The 16,375-nt window shown below is 46.5% G+C and overlaps 1 protein-coding gene across 1 annotated transcript in view; it reads left to right on the top strand.

Annotated features, from left to right (window-relative positions):
* Positions 1-16,375, top strand: part of STIL (STIL centriolar assembly protein) — a 340,881-nt gene that overhangs the window by 174,194 nt on the left and 150,312 nt on the right. Inside the window, exons 9-10 of the mRNA XM_086952397.1 lie at positions 11,793-11,940; positions 13,662-13,771. Of these exons, the coding sequence (XP_086808523.1) occupies positions 11,793-11,940; positions 13,662-13,771 (258 nt within the window). The remainder of the gene's footprint in view (positions 1-11,792; positions 11,941-13,661; positions 13,772-16,375) is intronic.

Genomic DNA, 16,375 nt, shown 5'->3' with positions numbered 1-16,375 from the left:
CCTCTGCAAAGAGAACAACGAGGATGATCACTGTGTAATTTAATGACACATATTGAGAGTATCAAGGGACTGACCTTTGACCAAATATGATGGTCCAGTGTAAGTAAATTTGGAAAGTGAAAAACACTTGGCTAGTGCGGGGGGGGGGGGGGGAAAGCCGGGGCTGGACAGCTCTGATTTTCTAACAATGCAACACATTAATGCCTAACACTTACAGGGTCTTGTTATGTAGATTTGTAGAGCACACTATCATCTGGGAGGGTATCCGGGCACTGAGCATGTGTGAGCTTAGCCAAATCTAGGCCTTAGTGGGACTGTTTGAAAAGCCAGTACTTAAACTTTTTGCAGAATTCAAGAACGGAGGCGGAGGCTCTTATGTGTAGTGGCAGATCGTTCCACACTTTAGGAGCAATGTGGGTTAAGGCTTGACCGCTGAATCTCGTTTCCATATATGTGGGATGTGTGCAAGCTGGAGTCCAGACAAGCGAAGGGGTCTAGAAGAATTGTGGAAGCAAATGCAAATGTTGAGGTATGCTGGGCCAGTGTTATGTAGTATCTTCAAAAGTGTGGTTGAGAAGTTTTAATTGTGTTTGTTTGTGTACGGAAAGCTAGTGGAGCTCCTTCAGGTGTTGTGTGGTGTGATGCGAATGTGGCATGTGTCGTTGAGTGATTCTGGCCACCACGTTCTGAATAGTCTGCAGCCTTCTGGTAAGTTTTTAGGTTGCACCCGGGCAGCGCATGCACTACTTTGCAAGTCGTGCTGTAATTATACTGTGACTTGAAGCACCTCCAAACTTTTCATTTAGTTCCTGTTCGTGCCCTTCATAAATGCATGCTTTTGGTTGGTCAGCGTGCCTTATTAGTCTTGTCTTTTTTGTGTTTCAAACCCTCCCAGGAGACTACCCCCATTTTACCTGTTCGTGCGTTTTTTTCTATAGGTTCCGTTGTGCGCACTATTTTTTTTTTCTTGTTTCCCTCGGCTTGTGCATCTGCAAAGCACCCGCTTCATGGACGCTGTGCTTCATTTTTGGGCCAGCATTTGTATCGCAGGTTTAATTGTTTTACATTGGAGGCCTTGCACCTTTTAACGATGTGCCCACTTTTATTTTCACCATCTTGTTTTGTTTCCTGCTTGTAGCAGCCTGCTCCCCCTGTGCTGTCTCTCCCTACCCCTTCACCCCGCCCCCACCACCCCTCAGAGAAGGCTGCTTGTATTTTAAATTATTTTCCCAAAATTACAGATGTTGTGCCGACGCCAAGACCCAAACTCCTCGGTCGGCAGCTTTGACTGCACACCCTTTGTTGCTGTTTTTTAAATGTTGCCAAATGGAGTCCTTTATAAGCTCAAATGCTGTTCCAGTCACATTGTGTGCTGTCTCTCCCCACCCACTCACTGCTTTCATTTTCACCATTGCGTCTTGTTTCCTGCTCGCCCTGTGCCATCTCTTCCAACCCCTTCACCCCACACCCACCACCCCTCGAGATAGTTGCTTGTATTTCAAGTGATTTGGCCAAATCATAGGTCACGCTTTCATTTTCATAATTGCGTCTTGCTTCCTGCTCGTGACAGCCTGCTTGCTCTGTGCCTTTTCTTCCTACCCCTCCACCCCACCCCACCACTCTCCTGAGATCGCTGCTTGTATTTTAAGTAATTAGCCCACAGTCACTAGACACTGTATGCTCACATGCGACTCTGCACTCTGAATGCTCCGAGGTTGCATAATATGCTGCATTACTAAATCCTTATAAGGTCCCAAAGGTGAGACCTATTCCATTGCAAATGATTGTTTTTGTTGATTTCAACCTAGACAGTGTTCCCGTAGTCCAGTTTGCTTGTTACCAGGGCGTGTGTTACAGTTTTCTGTGTGCAACAGTTTTCCGGGTGATGATTGGGAGACATTTGAAAGTCTTCCTCAGTATCTTCACGGTATGAAAGTATGAGATGGGGTCTGTGTTGACTTGGGCGGGCATGTCGAATTTGCTGTTGATGACCATCCCGAGGTTCTTTGTGCGTATGCCAGTCCCAGCTCTGTTGGCCACCAGGTGGAGTTTGACAGTTAAGTGCTCTTCCCGAGATAACAATATTTGGTCTTGTTGGTAGTCCACTTCAGACAGTTGGTCTTCATCCAGTGGGTGATTTAAGTCATGCAGGCATTGACCTTGATCCATGAACTAGGCGTCTGGTCTGAGAGTGAAAGAATTATCTGTGTGTCATTGACGTATGAGAGGTATTGATCTTGTGAGAGCGTATGATGCAGGTTAGGGGATGATCATGTGTTGTGTTTTAGAGATTCGGGCTCAGGAAAAGTCCTTGGGGAGCTCTGCAGACGAGGTTGTGTGTATCCAAGTTGTAAGATGGAAGGCTGACTGACTGGGTCATTACAGTCATGAAGGAGCCGATCCATTAGTGTGTGATGCAGTATAGGTGTTGGATGAGGACGCAGTGGGACAATGTGTTAAATGCTGCATAGAGAACCAGGCGTATGAGGGCTGTGCCAGCAATGAGGAGAGTTGCCTTGCTGTGGTACGAAACCAGATTGAGTGGTGAGTCTTGAGTGAAGGATGTAAGACGTGGTGACAGGCTATGGATCTTTTCAGAAACGTTGGGGGCAGCAGGATGCCTGGAAAAGGTATTTTGGTGTAGAGTAGTGCTGAGCTATGTTCAGAAAGATGAACATGATGAAAAAGTGATACATTGCAGTCACAGAATTTATGCAAAAATGCTTCACAATTTCCATTTTAATGCTGCAAATATCCTGGGCGGGGGCATCTGTCCATGTAACGCTATACCACTCTGCAGACTTTAATACAGAGTAATAGCAGTCCACCTTTTTATGTTTTGTTTCGTAATTCTTTATTGAAAGTTAAAGAAGAACATAGCAATGTAAGTAACTCACAGCGTGAAAACTCGCTTGGGTCTATTGTTACAGGTTCATTTGTGCTATTACAAAGGAAAACTGCATAGATCAAAGGGGAGGGAGGGGATTGGGGGTACACAAGGAACAGAAAAGGGAGGGACGGGGAGGGGATGGGGTACATGTCCACTTCAAGGAGGTAGGCTCTGTTCATAGAGTAGAACATTAGGGTTGATTATGCGGGGGATAGACGCCAGTATTATAACCTGTAATAGGTAGTAGACTAGTTCAGAGGGATTGATTACAGTCAATGATGGGGATCTACATCCATCTGAGGGAGTTGTACAGTATGTTCTAGTGGCAATTTCACTCAAAGGAGGAAGCGGGGGGAGACAGGGGCAGGCAAGCGTCTCTTAGGATAAAGCTGGGTTGGGAGCATGCTGTGTGAAGCGACCAGCACCTCTCGTCATACAAAATCACGGGGTGAGTTAGTCAGAGTGGGTCTTGGAGGAGGAGGCGAGGTTGGACCTACGGAGGAGGGGACATGTAGGGGGGCGGTTGGTGACGCTAGGTGGCCAGGGATAAGTGAGGGGAATGCCTCCTTGCCCAGGGGGGGTAGGGAGGGAAGGAGAGGCTGGAGTTGGTGGTTGGTAGGGGAGTTTAAAGGGGGAAGGAGATGGGGGCAAATAGGGAGGTGCGCAGCAGCGAGGGAAAGGGGGGGATGTGACGGGGGAACATTTGGGAAGGAGAAGTGGTTGGAAGAGGAGAGGGCGAGGTAGGGGCGAGGTAGGGGGGAAAGGGTCTGCAGACATTCAGGGATATCGAAGGAAGGGGGCCCATGTTTGTTGGAACACCTCCTCCTGGTCCTGCAGGCCATATATTACACGTTTGTGGGACACCATTTGAACCATTGCTACCATTCAGACCTCCTGATCTCCTTGGGTGACTCTCACCTTTAAATCTTTTGATTTTGACATATCCTTCTCGTAACGCATTCGCTTGCAACCATAACCAACTCTGTTCTGATGTATTGACTCTTTCTCACACAAGTCAAAAAATGCATTTTTTTCCTGTAGAAGCACACCATGTCTGCTAAATCTGATAGAGCCATCTAGCTGAATTATCCCCAGGCGTCAGACTGGATCTGCATTTTTGTTTTTGCAGCACACCTCTGCGCGCCGGGAGACAGTGCCATACGACCCTGCCCTGACGTCATTTACGGGCGCGACGTCAGCGAGGTCACATAAGTCCCTCCCGGCGCTCTGACGTCAGTTTCCTTCTTTCCTGCATACAATGCGGATCTGGAGTAAGCAGTTCCTCTGGCCTATTTTCAGGCCCCTTTTGACGCTTTGCGTTTGGAACAGTGTGCAATACCTTCGGGCTTTAAGACATATGCCTCCTGTTCGTGGCAAATGTCTACGAAGGACCCAAACCTTATCTGCTTGTGGAGCCTGATTGCGACGCCTCCCAACAACACAAGCCACAGTCCCGGCGATAGCGCCAGATGAAGCTACCTTTTGGCTCGCCTGTCCCGGTCGGAGTCGTCACAGCCCACGGCCTCCTCATCGGAGGCAGATCCCTGTGGCAGTGGGTTCCGTTCCGTTTGTGGCGGCGGTCGCTGCCTGGTTCCCGTGTGCGTTGCTTGCCCGTTCCTGGTAAGTCCTGGTGCCTGTTGCAGAGGTCCTCGACCTCCCTTCCTCCTGCTGTAGGGGACACTAGTGCCCGTACGTGCACCCTTGAGAGTCTGCCCTCCCCTATCCACCAGTTCCTGGCGCAGGGGTGACTCGGACCCAGATGACGTTTTTTGCCGTGGCCCTGCAGGCCTCCGTTGGGTCCCCTCCTCTCCCTGGAGCATCCTCTGACCCCCTCTGCGTGCGCAGTCTCCGATGGACTCGCCGGTGGGTTGGCCCCCGGTGCCGACTGAGCCCCGTGCCTCTAAGTATGGCGTCGTCGGGGCGCAGCCCGGCTGGGTCCCCCTCTTCGGCCCATAGTACCCCTAACACGCTGCATAGTCCTGTGGGGCTCTCTGTGGCATCGCAGGTAGTTGCTGGTACTCGCAGCTTGTCTCCATCGGCCCTCGGGACAGGTGTTTCTTCGGAGGCCGACCCGGCACCGATCTGGCGCCATAGACTTGCCATCCTGGCTCAGAGTCTGTTCCTTACTTCGGAGTCGGAGCCTGTTGTGGTTGAGGACTAGTCTGCGCTGGTCTGGCGTCGTAGACTTGCCTCCCCAGCTCCGGCTCTGTTTTTTGCTTCGGAACCGGAGCCTGTTGTGATTTAGGCCGAGTCTGCGCCGGACGAGGATGCCCTAACGCCCCCTTGACGCCGGATCATCGACTCCTCTCCCGAGGAAGTTCAACATCACCCCGACGTCAGTCAACGCCGGATCCGTCCTTGCCTCTCCCCACACCCACCCCCCTTGGAGTTTGTGGCTCAGGCGGGGACTCTACCTCCTCAAGAGCCCCCTTCAGTACCCTCATTAGTCCATGGGGCTTCCTCCCTTTGGACATTGGTCTGCTCCTCCTTTCAGCAGACAATCCCCTTGGAGTGGGCGGCTCTGCTTACAGCCCTCACCCACGGATGAGCTACTGTCCCTTCCTCGGAGGGCTTCTGTGGCTGCTGTTTCATTTATGAGGGTTGTTTCCATGGCTGCCCGCTTTCTGCGTATCCAGCCCGCTTCAGTTCCCCTTCCTGTTGACCCGCTGTTGGATGTTCTCCACCACGGCTCGGGGAATGTAGAGCTGTTTTGCCTTTTGAAGCCTCCCTTTATGATGCTCTTCTGGGGACCTGGGCTCGACCGGCTTCGGGTGATCCGGTGGCTCATTCCATCATGCACCACTACCGCCCTGCCCTGAACGATCCGGTTTGCTTGTTTGTCCAACCAGACATTCAGGGTCTCGTTCTGCAAGCTGCCCTTCCTTTCTTGCCTCCGCTGCTACTTCCTCCCTCCCGGGAGTCCAGATGCCTGGAGTCGTGGGGTCGTAATATTTTCGCCTCCACTAGTGCGGCTCTTCGCTCCCTCAATACAGTGTGTGTCTTGGCTCGGGCTACTTCGGCCCTTTGGAACTTTGCCAAGTCACTTCTCACTTCCACCTCTGAGGCTGCTCGTGTTGACCTCCTCCATTATATCGCGAGGTGCGTGATCTGGCAGAATTTACTATCCGATCGACCCTGGATACCGCAGACTTCTTAGGGCGGGCTATGGCCGGTTCTGTTGCACAACGCCGCCATGCTTGGTTGCGGGATGGCGTCTTCCCGGAGAATATTTGGGAACACAGGCCCTGGGCACCTGGTTGGCAGGAGCCCAGGGCACACTCAGTCAAAGCACATCAGCGATTCAGCAAAAAATGGGGGCATACCTATGCAAGAAAGATTTCACTTTCTCACAGGTGCAGTATATATATAGAGCCAGTTTCTTACAGCGCCTTATTGACCTGCCTTTTGATGGGGTCCTTTTGTTTAATACCCACGCCGACTCAGCGGTTACGCTCTTCCTTGTGGTCTTTCTCCCCTGACCATAGGCCTGTACTTGTCAGGTCGTCCTATCCTGGGGTGGTTATCCCTCCTTTCTTTTTGCAACTTTCATTTAGCGTCCACAAATTGGACTGTGCGTTTTTGGGCCTACAGTAAGCCAACTGTAGTGGTGATCCACAGGTTGTTCGTGTCTTGACCTCTTACTGTGGTTTACCCTAAGAGGTTTTTTTCTTAGGGGCGTGATATACCCCAGGTGGGGTACCTGTATGCTATTGTGTAGCTCTGCTCCGCGCCAGGCGGGCGTTGTGGTCCCTTTGGGCTCCCCTGTCTCCTGGCGTCATTATCTTACCGTTTGGGCGTTTTTCTCTATTGTGCCTTCTGGTACTGCCTCCCACATGTCTCGCCCTGCTTGCGCCTTGCGTGTGTGTCTCATACTCCTCTTCTAGAGGTTTTTTCTTTTTACGAACTCTTCAGTCTTTTTCAACACTCTTCTTCCGAGGCTGCCACCCTGCCACCGGTGCTTTAGGCGGGGTCCTGCTGTTGCGCTCGCAACTGGGTTGGTCTCATCCCTTCTATACATACCCGCATGTTGCTGACCACCGGTACCCTTTGTATACGCCTCCGCCTATCTTCGCTCTGCAAGGTCTGGCCCTATATCCCCCTTTTTCTGGGAGCAGTTGGGTGCCTTGTACTCAGGTTTGCCATCGTTCTGCACGGCGGCGTTTTTCCTTTGCACGTTTTATTGTACACTTTGGTGCCTTTTCATGCTGCTTCAGCAACAAAGGTTCCTATGGTTCCCTCCCTGGGGATAGCCTGCTCTTCTGCATGCTCATCTTCTTGGTGGTCTTGTCTGTCCCGTTCATGTACTAAACAGTCCCTCTCTTCTGAGGGGGAGCATTTCTCCTCCCGGTTGGAGGTGGTGATTCCAGGCATCTGATGTTGTTCTCCACAGCTTTGCGTGCACTTATTCACAGTTCCTATAGGCTCCTTCGGTGCCTCGGATGACACACCCTTCAGATGTCTTTTTTCCTTCGGGTGTCACCCTTATCAGTGTCTGGTGTGCCTGCGGGACACTTCCTCTTCTGAGGGTTGTCCCGGGTGCTGCACCCAACATCTGTCTCTCTTTGGGTGCATGCTTCCCCTTGGCTTTCAAGTTGCCTTGTTGAACAGTCCTGTACTCTTCATAACTATGCTTTCTTGTTACTTAGTATTGCACTTTGCGTGTTTTATGTTTCACACCTGTGGTTCTGAGCCGTTGGTCAGTTTCTGCATCTTGCCCTTCACTTCCTGGCTGCTGCCTGTCCGGCCTCCCTTGCGTAGGCCCCCCAGGTAGGCTCTGATTGTCACTCCATATTGTCCTCTAGATCTTGGTTGGTGCCAACTTAGCGCACCATTGGGCTCTTGTAGTAGTTCTTTCTTTCTTCATTATGAACTCTCTTCCGTTGTGGGATATAGCTTAGTGCCGTTATGCCATCCCGTATTCACACGAGTGTGGTCTCGCGCCCTTCAGGTCGTCTTGTGGTGCCTTTGCTTCCCATTGTCTTTTGCTTTTCCGAGCTGCTTGGTCTTCTTATTGGCTGCTCTGCCATAGCCTTCCCCATAGTCCGTCACCCTGTTGCCGGCTCAGTGCTCTCGGGCACTTTGTGTTGTTCTGTCGCAGACCTACCTCCTCCCTTGGTATGGCTGTGGTATCTATTCTAAGTTAAGGAATCTGCGGCTAGATGTCTCTATCAGATGTACGAGTTACTACGCTGTCTAGCCGCAGATCCTTAACGCCCACCCTTCCTCCCCGTTCTGCGAGGACCTTTCCAGGTGGGGTTCTCCACCTTGCCTCCTTTCAGTTGGCACTGGTCTTCATCCAAGGTGCTCGAGTTGGACTCAGACTTTGCCTTCTGCAGCCGCCTCCCTCTAGGTTGCTTCTCTTCCACTGGAGCGGTGCTTTTCCTTCAAAGGGGATTTATTTTTCCCTTTCTCTGTATTCCTCCACTCTGGTTCTTCCACTGTGGGGGTCTTCTCCTGTTCTTTCCCTCCCTCCCGCCTTCACCAGTGGTTTAGGGTCTCTTTTCTCCTCTGCAGTCGCCTTCTTTGGAATCTGTTGGGCTGTGCCTCGGCCCTTCGATCTCTACAGGGGATAGCGCCATTCCTTATAAAGTCATCTCGCAGTGGATTGTTGTTCTTCCTGTGCTCCACCCTTGTTGGCCGGCACAGTTCTGCGTTCTAATGGCAGTCTTTCTGTTATCTGTCAGGACATTTTTCACTTGTTACTTAGCATCTGGGGAGGGTCTCTGCTTCGCTTTGCGGGGTTGTTTCTCAGAGCGATACTCTGCCTTCACTTCTTGGTTTCTTGGTATACAGTGTCTGACACTGTCCTTGATGATGATATTATGCATCATCCGATTTCTTTGTTTTACAGATTTTTCCTTATTTGCACACTGTTCCCATACTTTGACAGTTTTGTTGGTGGCTCCGCGTTGTGCAGCGGGAAAGTTTCTCCGAAAAAAACTGACGTCAGTGCGCCGGGATGGACTTATATGATCTTGCTGACGTCCCGTCCATGGACGACGTCAGGGCGGGGTCGTGTGGTACTGTCCCCCGACGTGCAGAGGTGCTGCTGCAAAAAAAGAATTCCGGATCCAGTCTGACGGCTGGGCTTAACTCTAAGTTAAGGAATCTGCGGCTAGACGAAGTCTCTACCAGATACACCGTTACCGAAGGTAAGTAACTCGTACATCAAATACTGTTCACAAGATAACCAACAGTTGGGCAAAGCTTAAGCCCTTATCTCAGTAGTATTTCTGAAATCTTTTTTTTCTGTTGATCACATAAGGTCTGGTGATAGCAACACTATAAATCCAGTCCTAAAAATTAGGGTTGTTTCATAGATGATGGGAACAGCACAGTCTGAAAGATTTCATTTCTGTGAAAATAACATTTTTTCACTAAGTTCTTTGTCTTTGGAAATTCCACAGTATCCTAAAGAGCTAAAACAATGTAAAATTTGTCAAACCATATGGTGCTTGGGCAAACACATTTTTAAGGTCTAAGTTTGGGATTTTTAATTTTAAATTAGACGTTTGGGTGTTCATCCTGTTTACTTTAAAACAAAAAAATGTATTGACTTTTTACATTGGCAAGTACTTAAAGGCCACATTACTAACCAACAGTACAATCTTTAGCTTACCAATTGCCCAATTTGCACCAGCACTTCGATAATATGGCATATTATATAACTACTTCATGGCGTAGGTCCAGGCCGGCAGATGACATTATACTAACTGAGCTAACAACTGACCCTGGGCTTATTTATACTAATAAGTGGGTTGTAATAAAATACCCAGGGGCACACTGGCAAGTGACCAACCTAAGTCCCTCACGTCTGTGTACCTGGAGGTCAATTACAACCAATAGCGCGTGACCCCAGTCAGTTTGTCCCTCGTGAGGAACTACCCCCCACCAATCTCGTCTCCTGCCTATGGTTCTTTTGGCCAAGGTGAACCTAATTTACTTCATGTTAAGAAAAAAATCCTCGTGCTGCACCATGCAAAAAGCTTATGAGAAATCTGGGTTATCTTGGGTTTCTGATGTGTAGATCACTTGACACAATTTGCCTAACTTTTTGCAGCTTTTCTGGCTTGAAGCAAATTGTTACTGTTCGGCACTTTTTATGATGACTATTTTGCATCCTAGTTATTCATTTCAAATCTTATTACTAAGTCTTTACGTTTGTTTTCCCCTCGATTCTACTAGTTGTATTACCTTCTGCTTAACTTGGTCCAATTCCTGGTTCAGGAATAGGCTTTCCATCTCTGTCATCTGATCTGTCTGTTGCCCATTTGCTTTATATTTTACCTGCCAACTGTGGCCCCCTGAAAGTCGTGTTACTACTTTCTTTTGAAGCATACTGTAAAACATAAGATTTGACTTCTTATGGGAGTATCCTATATATTTGCTTTTACATCTTGAAAGCTATTCTCCAATAACTAGAAAACGTCAATTTATGTACTCTACAAATTCTGCAATTAGCTAGGTAGAAAGCTCCGATGAACATGCTGCGGTCTGAGGGTGTCCTTGGAAGATATTCAATCTAATAATGCTCTGGGCAAATTGTTAAGCATATTGTACCTCTCCCGCATCCTTGATTATTTCGGATTTGAAATCTGATTTGCAGTTTGGTATTGTATGGAGAAGGAATTAAGAGCAAGGGTTAACTACCTCTGTGGTTATGAGGGCAAACTTGGCTCTTAGTTCACGTTTTGCATCTTTCACAAAAGCCACCCATCTCCATCCTACCCAAATTCAGAACCATTCCTTGCTTCAATCTTGAATATTGGAAAACACATATAGAACCTGGGTGTGGAGGGTTCGTGATGTATTGGCAGGTGGTACCTGTTCATGAGGGTGGAGATTTTTGTTGTGTGGGAAGTAGGGAGAGTAGGCCATTCCCAAAGTGTGTCACCACATTGCTTTGCTCACCATCACACTGAAGCTGGGTTTTTTTTTCTGACCCCGGCACAAATTCTTTAAAAATAAATAAATCCAAGAGTAAGTCGGATTTTTTGGGGATAAGGCTTACCAGGCACTAAAATAAAAAGCACGAACAGTGGGTGATGTACCTTAGTGAGCCGCTGCCTGCTGTGAGATTGCGGGCCTACATTCGGGTTACCGACAGTCTGCGATGTGGATATTTTGATTAATTGCCAGCAGTCTGTGAGATTGGCCCTAACTCAGGGCCCTATTCTTATTGATTAAAATGGTGTTCTACCTGAATTGGTAAAATATTCTGCATCATCCAATCAGATTGACCACCATTATAGCCAATAAGAATTGATTACTTTGTTGGGACCTCTGGGAATGCCAATAATCTCTTTGGGTATCCCATATTTAGCTGTAATCCTGGGAATGTCTTATTTTTCTTGTGTTTGTGCTCGAAATCCAACTTTTTCTAGTACACATGCAGAGCATTTTTATTTGATTTTGAAAAACTAATTCCACTCTGTACTTAGTCTAAAAGGAAAGGCCGACTTCTGATATTTCACGATTTGGCAAATAATTTTGCTCGATCTCATACTTTTTATAATAAGAGCACAACCAAGTCCCCTGTCAATCTGTTTTAGCAGATTAGTGAAAAAGGGTAAGCAGAGGACATAGGTCCAATTGAAAAACGCTGGCGCCTAAATCATCTACATCATTTAGAGGTTTCTCTTCATTTGTCCACTTGACGCCCAAACTAATTATGGTGCTAAACGCGATATCTGCTTTAAAAGTAGCCCCAAGACATGAGTTGTGTTGGGCACTTAATTCAGACTAAAACCTCTGGTATGCACCTACTTGACTGCGTATTAGCCATTGTGTGTGTGTGTGTGGTAAAGTGTGTTAATGTGTGACATGCCCCCATACCCTACATTAGTTCCATGACTGGTAATTTATAGCTTGCCCGAGTTTTATCTTTTTGTTTTTGGTTTAGGGTACTTTCTGAGACTGGAAGTTTCCTCATCGTGCTCTACTCGCAAACGCACAAAGAACCCGAATTTTATGAATGCCTGCCTTGCAGTGGAAATAAAGAGTTAAGTTTCCAGCTTTTGAACTGCAGTGAGTCATTGCATCTGTACAAGGTAAGTCTGTTTTATTGTAGGTGCATGATGCATTTTTTAAATGCTGTGTTTTTTTAATTTTGATTTCCATGTCGGGGTACCGGTTTTTATTTGCACAGATTTCTGTGCAGAAGACGTAGATTTACTCCTTCGGAACCGGGTGCTTGTTTAGTAGTTGTAAAACACACTCAAAGATGACTATGTGATCTTATTTGAGTGAAAAACATTTAGGAAACAGAATATTAAGTGAACCATTAAAATATCTGCAACAATATATGTAACAGATGCAATTACCGTGTACAAATATTTTTATTATTTATTTAGCGATGTAAATATTTTTCTCATTTTTTTGCCATTTAGTGCTGATAAAAATCAACATTTATTTTTAATTATGTATATACAACTTAAAATACAGTACCTCTCATTTCATTCCATAGGTACGATTCTTTAATGACCTAATCCTATTCCCACACTTTCCTCCACATTCAAGCTCTATAGATCAATAAATATCTACACATACCTAATTTTGTATATCGTGCTCAATTTAGAATAAAGCTCTAATTATCCATTTAGTACATAGATGTCAATGATGACTAGACTTGTACATGATTTGCATCATCGCTTAATGTCGGATTTGAAGAATAGGTTTTCACCAGTGGACATACGGGATCTGTTTTATTCGAGAACTGACTGGTGTGATTGACCAAATGCTTGACGTAGTGCAAGTAATTAAAGAACCAATATGAATCTTCTTGAAGGGCACCAGTCACAATTGACGAATAAAAGCAGCACTCTACATCCCTCCACCCCTACACATAGGGCCTCCTGGCATTCTTGTTTAAAGACCTCCGGCAAAGAGCCCCCCTGAGGGGCCCATTGGGCATTGTTGCACCGGCCCAACGAGGAGCTGCTCTATGAGGAAGCTGACACCTCTCTGGGTGTGTGAGGGCCCTTGCTCCTTATTAGAGCCCTTCCCCTTTCTTATCCTTCTCCCACCGGGGTTCCACCATCTTCCCTCTCCCCGACCTTCTCTTTTCTTTTGTCCCTCCTTTTCCCTTTTAGGAACCGCATATCCTTTCTTGCTCCACTTGTCCATGGCCATGTATGCTGGAACTGTCTCTTGAAAGCCTCCGTTCCTCTATTTTTCTTCATTACTTCAGTGCCATAAGCCATTGAAAGATTTTTAGGAGGGACATTTTTTTGTGATGTCTTCTAATCTGTGTATGGTGCCTCTATAGTGTCAAGTGGGAGGCCAGCGACTGTTGTCATGGCACCCATGTGAAGGAAGAATCTTTGGGAAAAAATCTACAATATAGTTCCAATAGTGCGGAACCAAAAAGCATTCACTATTCTTCCAAAGTAGATGAAAGTATTCCTTTTTATCTGATTTTAGTTTCCTGTTTAGACCATCTAGGTGGCTTTTCTAACCAGTTATTTGAAAGGGATCATTAAAAGAATCCATGTAACCCACCAATCATTCCAAAATGCTATATTGCAGTGAGGTCAAAAGGTCAATAATCATTAAATGTGCTGTTCGTGTAGCCCACAGATTTTACGACTAACATTTTAGATTGTCAGGCTCAGAAAAAAATTGTACACATTTTTGTTGCACCAGTATAAGTGGAAAATAGTCTGATGCGAGATCAATTTAGAGATTGTTATTTACAAAAGAAAATTTATAAATTATTCAAATTCTTATTATAAATAGGTATCCATGTTTATACCCTGTTTTTTTTCTTCAGAATGCTGATGTTTCCCATAAATCGCCAATCCAATATGAGCTGAGCGCAGCAACACAGAGTGCAGAAATTGACTTTTTTAATGGGATTTCCAAGGAGGTTTCACTGCCAACGTAAGTGTACCATGTTTTTGCAGATTACATGCATATGCTCGCCAGCCTTTTCAGAACTGGCATAGAAACGGCTTCACTTTTTTTTCGATAGCCTCACCAAATTAATTCATAAATAAAGTATACATATATAGAGGGGGCTTTGGACCATCCCTCTTCATCCATCGTTCTGTTCCAGTGGGATTTGCATTTTAATTCTCCCACTATAGCATACAGCATGAGGCACAAGGAATTCCCAACTTCAGCCATTGGTTCTTTTGCACCATTAGTGATAACATTTTCCCTGATTACATGTATACGTTCTCCCAAACAGAAGCAACCTAGTGCTTTGTGGGTTATCTTTTTCCTTCAGTTTCATTCTTAAATCCCTTTAAAAAGAAATTCATCCTAGTCTGTTTAAAGTATGTCTTCAGGTTCCAGTAATTCAAAGCCATAGTGTCTTTTCTCTTCACCAATAATCATAATTGCGTGGGATGTTCATTAAAATTAAAAAGGTTTTTAGATACCTGTTCTAAGTGTACTTGCCTGCTTAAAGTACCTGTAATATTTAAAAAATATTTAAAAAGTGATTGCATTTAGTTTTAATAAATTTGAAATTGTAGTACAAGCATCTTGCCAGCACATTTAGGAAGTGGTACATTTTTCTGTTTTTTTTGTGGCATATGCTTGCAATAAAAGAAAACATAACCATACCACCATCTTGTTAAAGCCAAACCTGTTGACTGTGCCAGTGCTTGTTTGAGTTTTTTTTGTTTTACTAAATTCAATTTTGTATGATTTTAAATTTCCATTGCACTGGATAACCTAGTGTGTTCTGCAAATAAAGCCTGAGTTCGGTCTCCTAAATGCCTTAATTACAATGGCAAGAGAAAAAGTAAACGTTTGTTTGTGTTTTTAATCCGTCAGCACCTTGTGTACTTCAGTACCACTAGCTGAACTGTGCAATACACAGAAAGGGACAGTGCCAAGTATGGATATTTAAACCCCCAATATTTCCCTACCTCCTTAATCTTGCAAAGGTGGCCCTGCTACATGCTTACTGGAGTGTTTTTAAACAGTTGTGTCTCATTTTAGGAATAGGATAAGCAAGGTGTATTCTGTTTAACCGACTGCTTCCCAAGAACCTCTTTAAGGGACCATACAAAATTAATCTTCTGGCTCTGATGTGCGGTATTAATTGATTCGTCATGTTCTTGTGATTTCTTCAGACTTCAGATACTTGGCATGAAGACTGCTTTCCAGGTACCCGTTATTTCTGCCACGAGCCAGGATTATTCCTGACCTCATTGGAGTTTTCAATCCATTAACCAAGGTCCCACCTGATACCCACGCAGAGTATTTCCTTCATTGAGGCTGCTGTAGGCACTGCTATATTCATTACCTTTCCACCTACATAGCTAGTCCGGGACATTCAGAATATGATCCCGATGTTTCAGGCTCAATCCTGGGTCACGGTGAGGACAGCTCTGTGGCTTCTTGACTCTAACCTCATGCATCATCCTCAACCCAGATGCCAGATACGTTTGCCGGTCCTAAAGTGGAAAGTCAGACTTCGGTGAGCCCTGTATCGGAGCTGCCTTTCCATCTCTGTCCAGATCTCAGGGGACGCCACTCTACCTCCTCCCATATAGGCTTCACTGCTGGAATAAAGTGATTACCTCTGGGTTGGGGTCTGAGGGGGGGAAGGGGGCGTCACCTAGGAGAGGTGGGCTCAGTGGCCAGTCATCTCTGGCAGAGAACCTACTCCGCAGCAAACCTTTTGGAGCTTCAAATTACCCATTTGGTCCAGAAAGTGTTCCTTCCATTCATCAAGGAGAGGTTGGTGCTTGTCTTCACAGACACTGGTAAGTTAAGATTCCAAAACAGGGGGGCTTCAATGAGCCTACCGCCGTTGGAATGCAAATCTGGCTTCTCTCACAGTAGAGGAAGCTGACACCCTTTGTCAAGAGCCTTTTTGCACCTGGACAGGCGGAAATTAGCCTTGTAGTAGGTGTGTTGCACTGCCAGGCTGTGCACACCTGTAGGGCGACCCAGTCTGACGTGAGCACGACTTTGGAACTTCCAACATATAGTGTGTGGTGAAATTAGGAGTTCTAGGACAGGGTGATTCCCACTCCCCAAAGGAAGTGGTCATCTAAGGGATGTAGTGACCCCAAGGGTAAGTAGCCTACTGGTTACTACCCCTCACTTCCCTTAACGCCACTAAATGTAGTATTTCGGGAAACCCCTGATACCAAGACTATAGATTTTGGTGGACACAAAAGAAGTCGACTGAGAAGACTGCTGACTCTAGAACCAAGCTGCACGACTGTCTTGGCACCAACCCTGCCAGCCTGCCTGCTGCACCCAACGCTCCTGGAGCTCCGACTCGTCCTGCTGTTGTGCAGACTCCAAGACTCCCAGGTGGATGCCAGTGCTTGGCCAATTGCCAGAGAAACTCCCTTTGGAGTAGACAAGCTACTCCCCTGCAGCCGCAGGCACCAAAGCAGCAAGACCCAGTACACCAACCTGCCGCCAACTGGGTCTACAGACACAGTTGCTGCCCAGAAAGAGGTAGCAGTGCTCCTACAGGTCAAATCCGCCCTCCTACCAAGTATGGGCACGCCA

Source organism: Lissotriton vulgaris, chromosome 1_1 (genome assembly GCF_964263255.1).
Source record: "Lissotriton vulgaris chromosome 1_1, aLisVul1.2, whole genome shotgun sequence".
NCBI classification, from domain to species: Eukaryota; Metazoa; Chordata; class Amphibia; order Caudata; family Salamandridae; genus Lissotriton; species Lissotriton vulgaris.
This window is presented reverse-complemented; position numbering and strand designations above follow the sequence as displayed.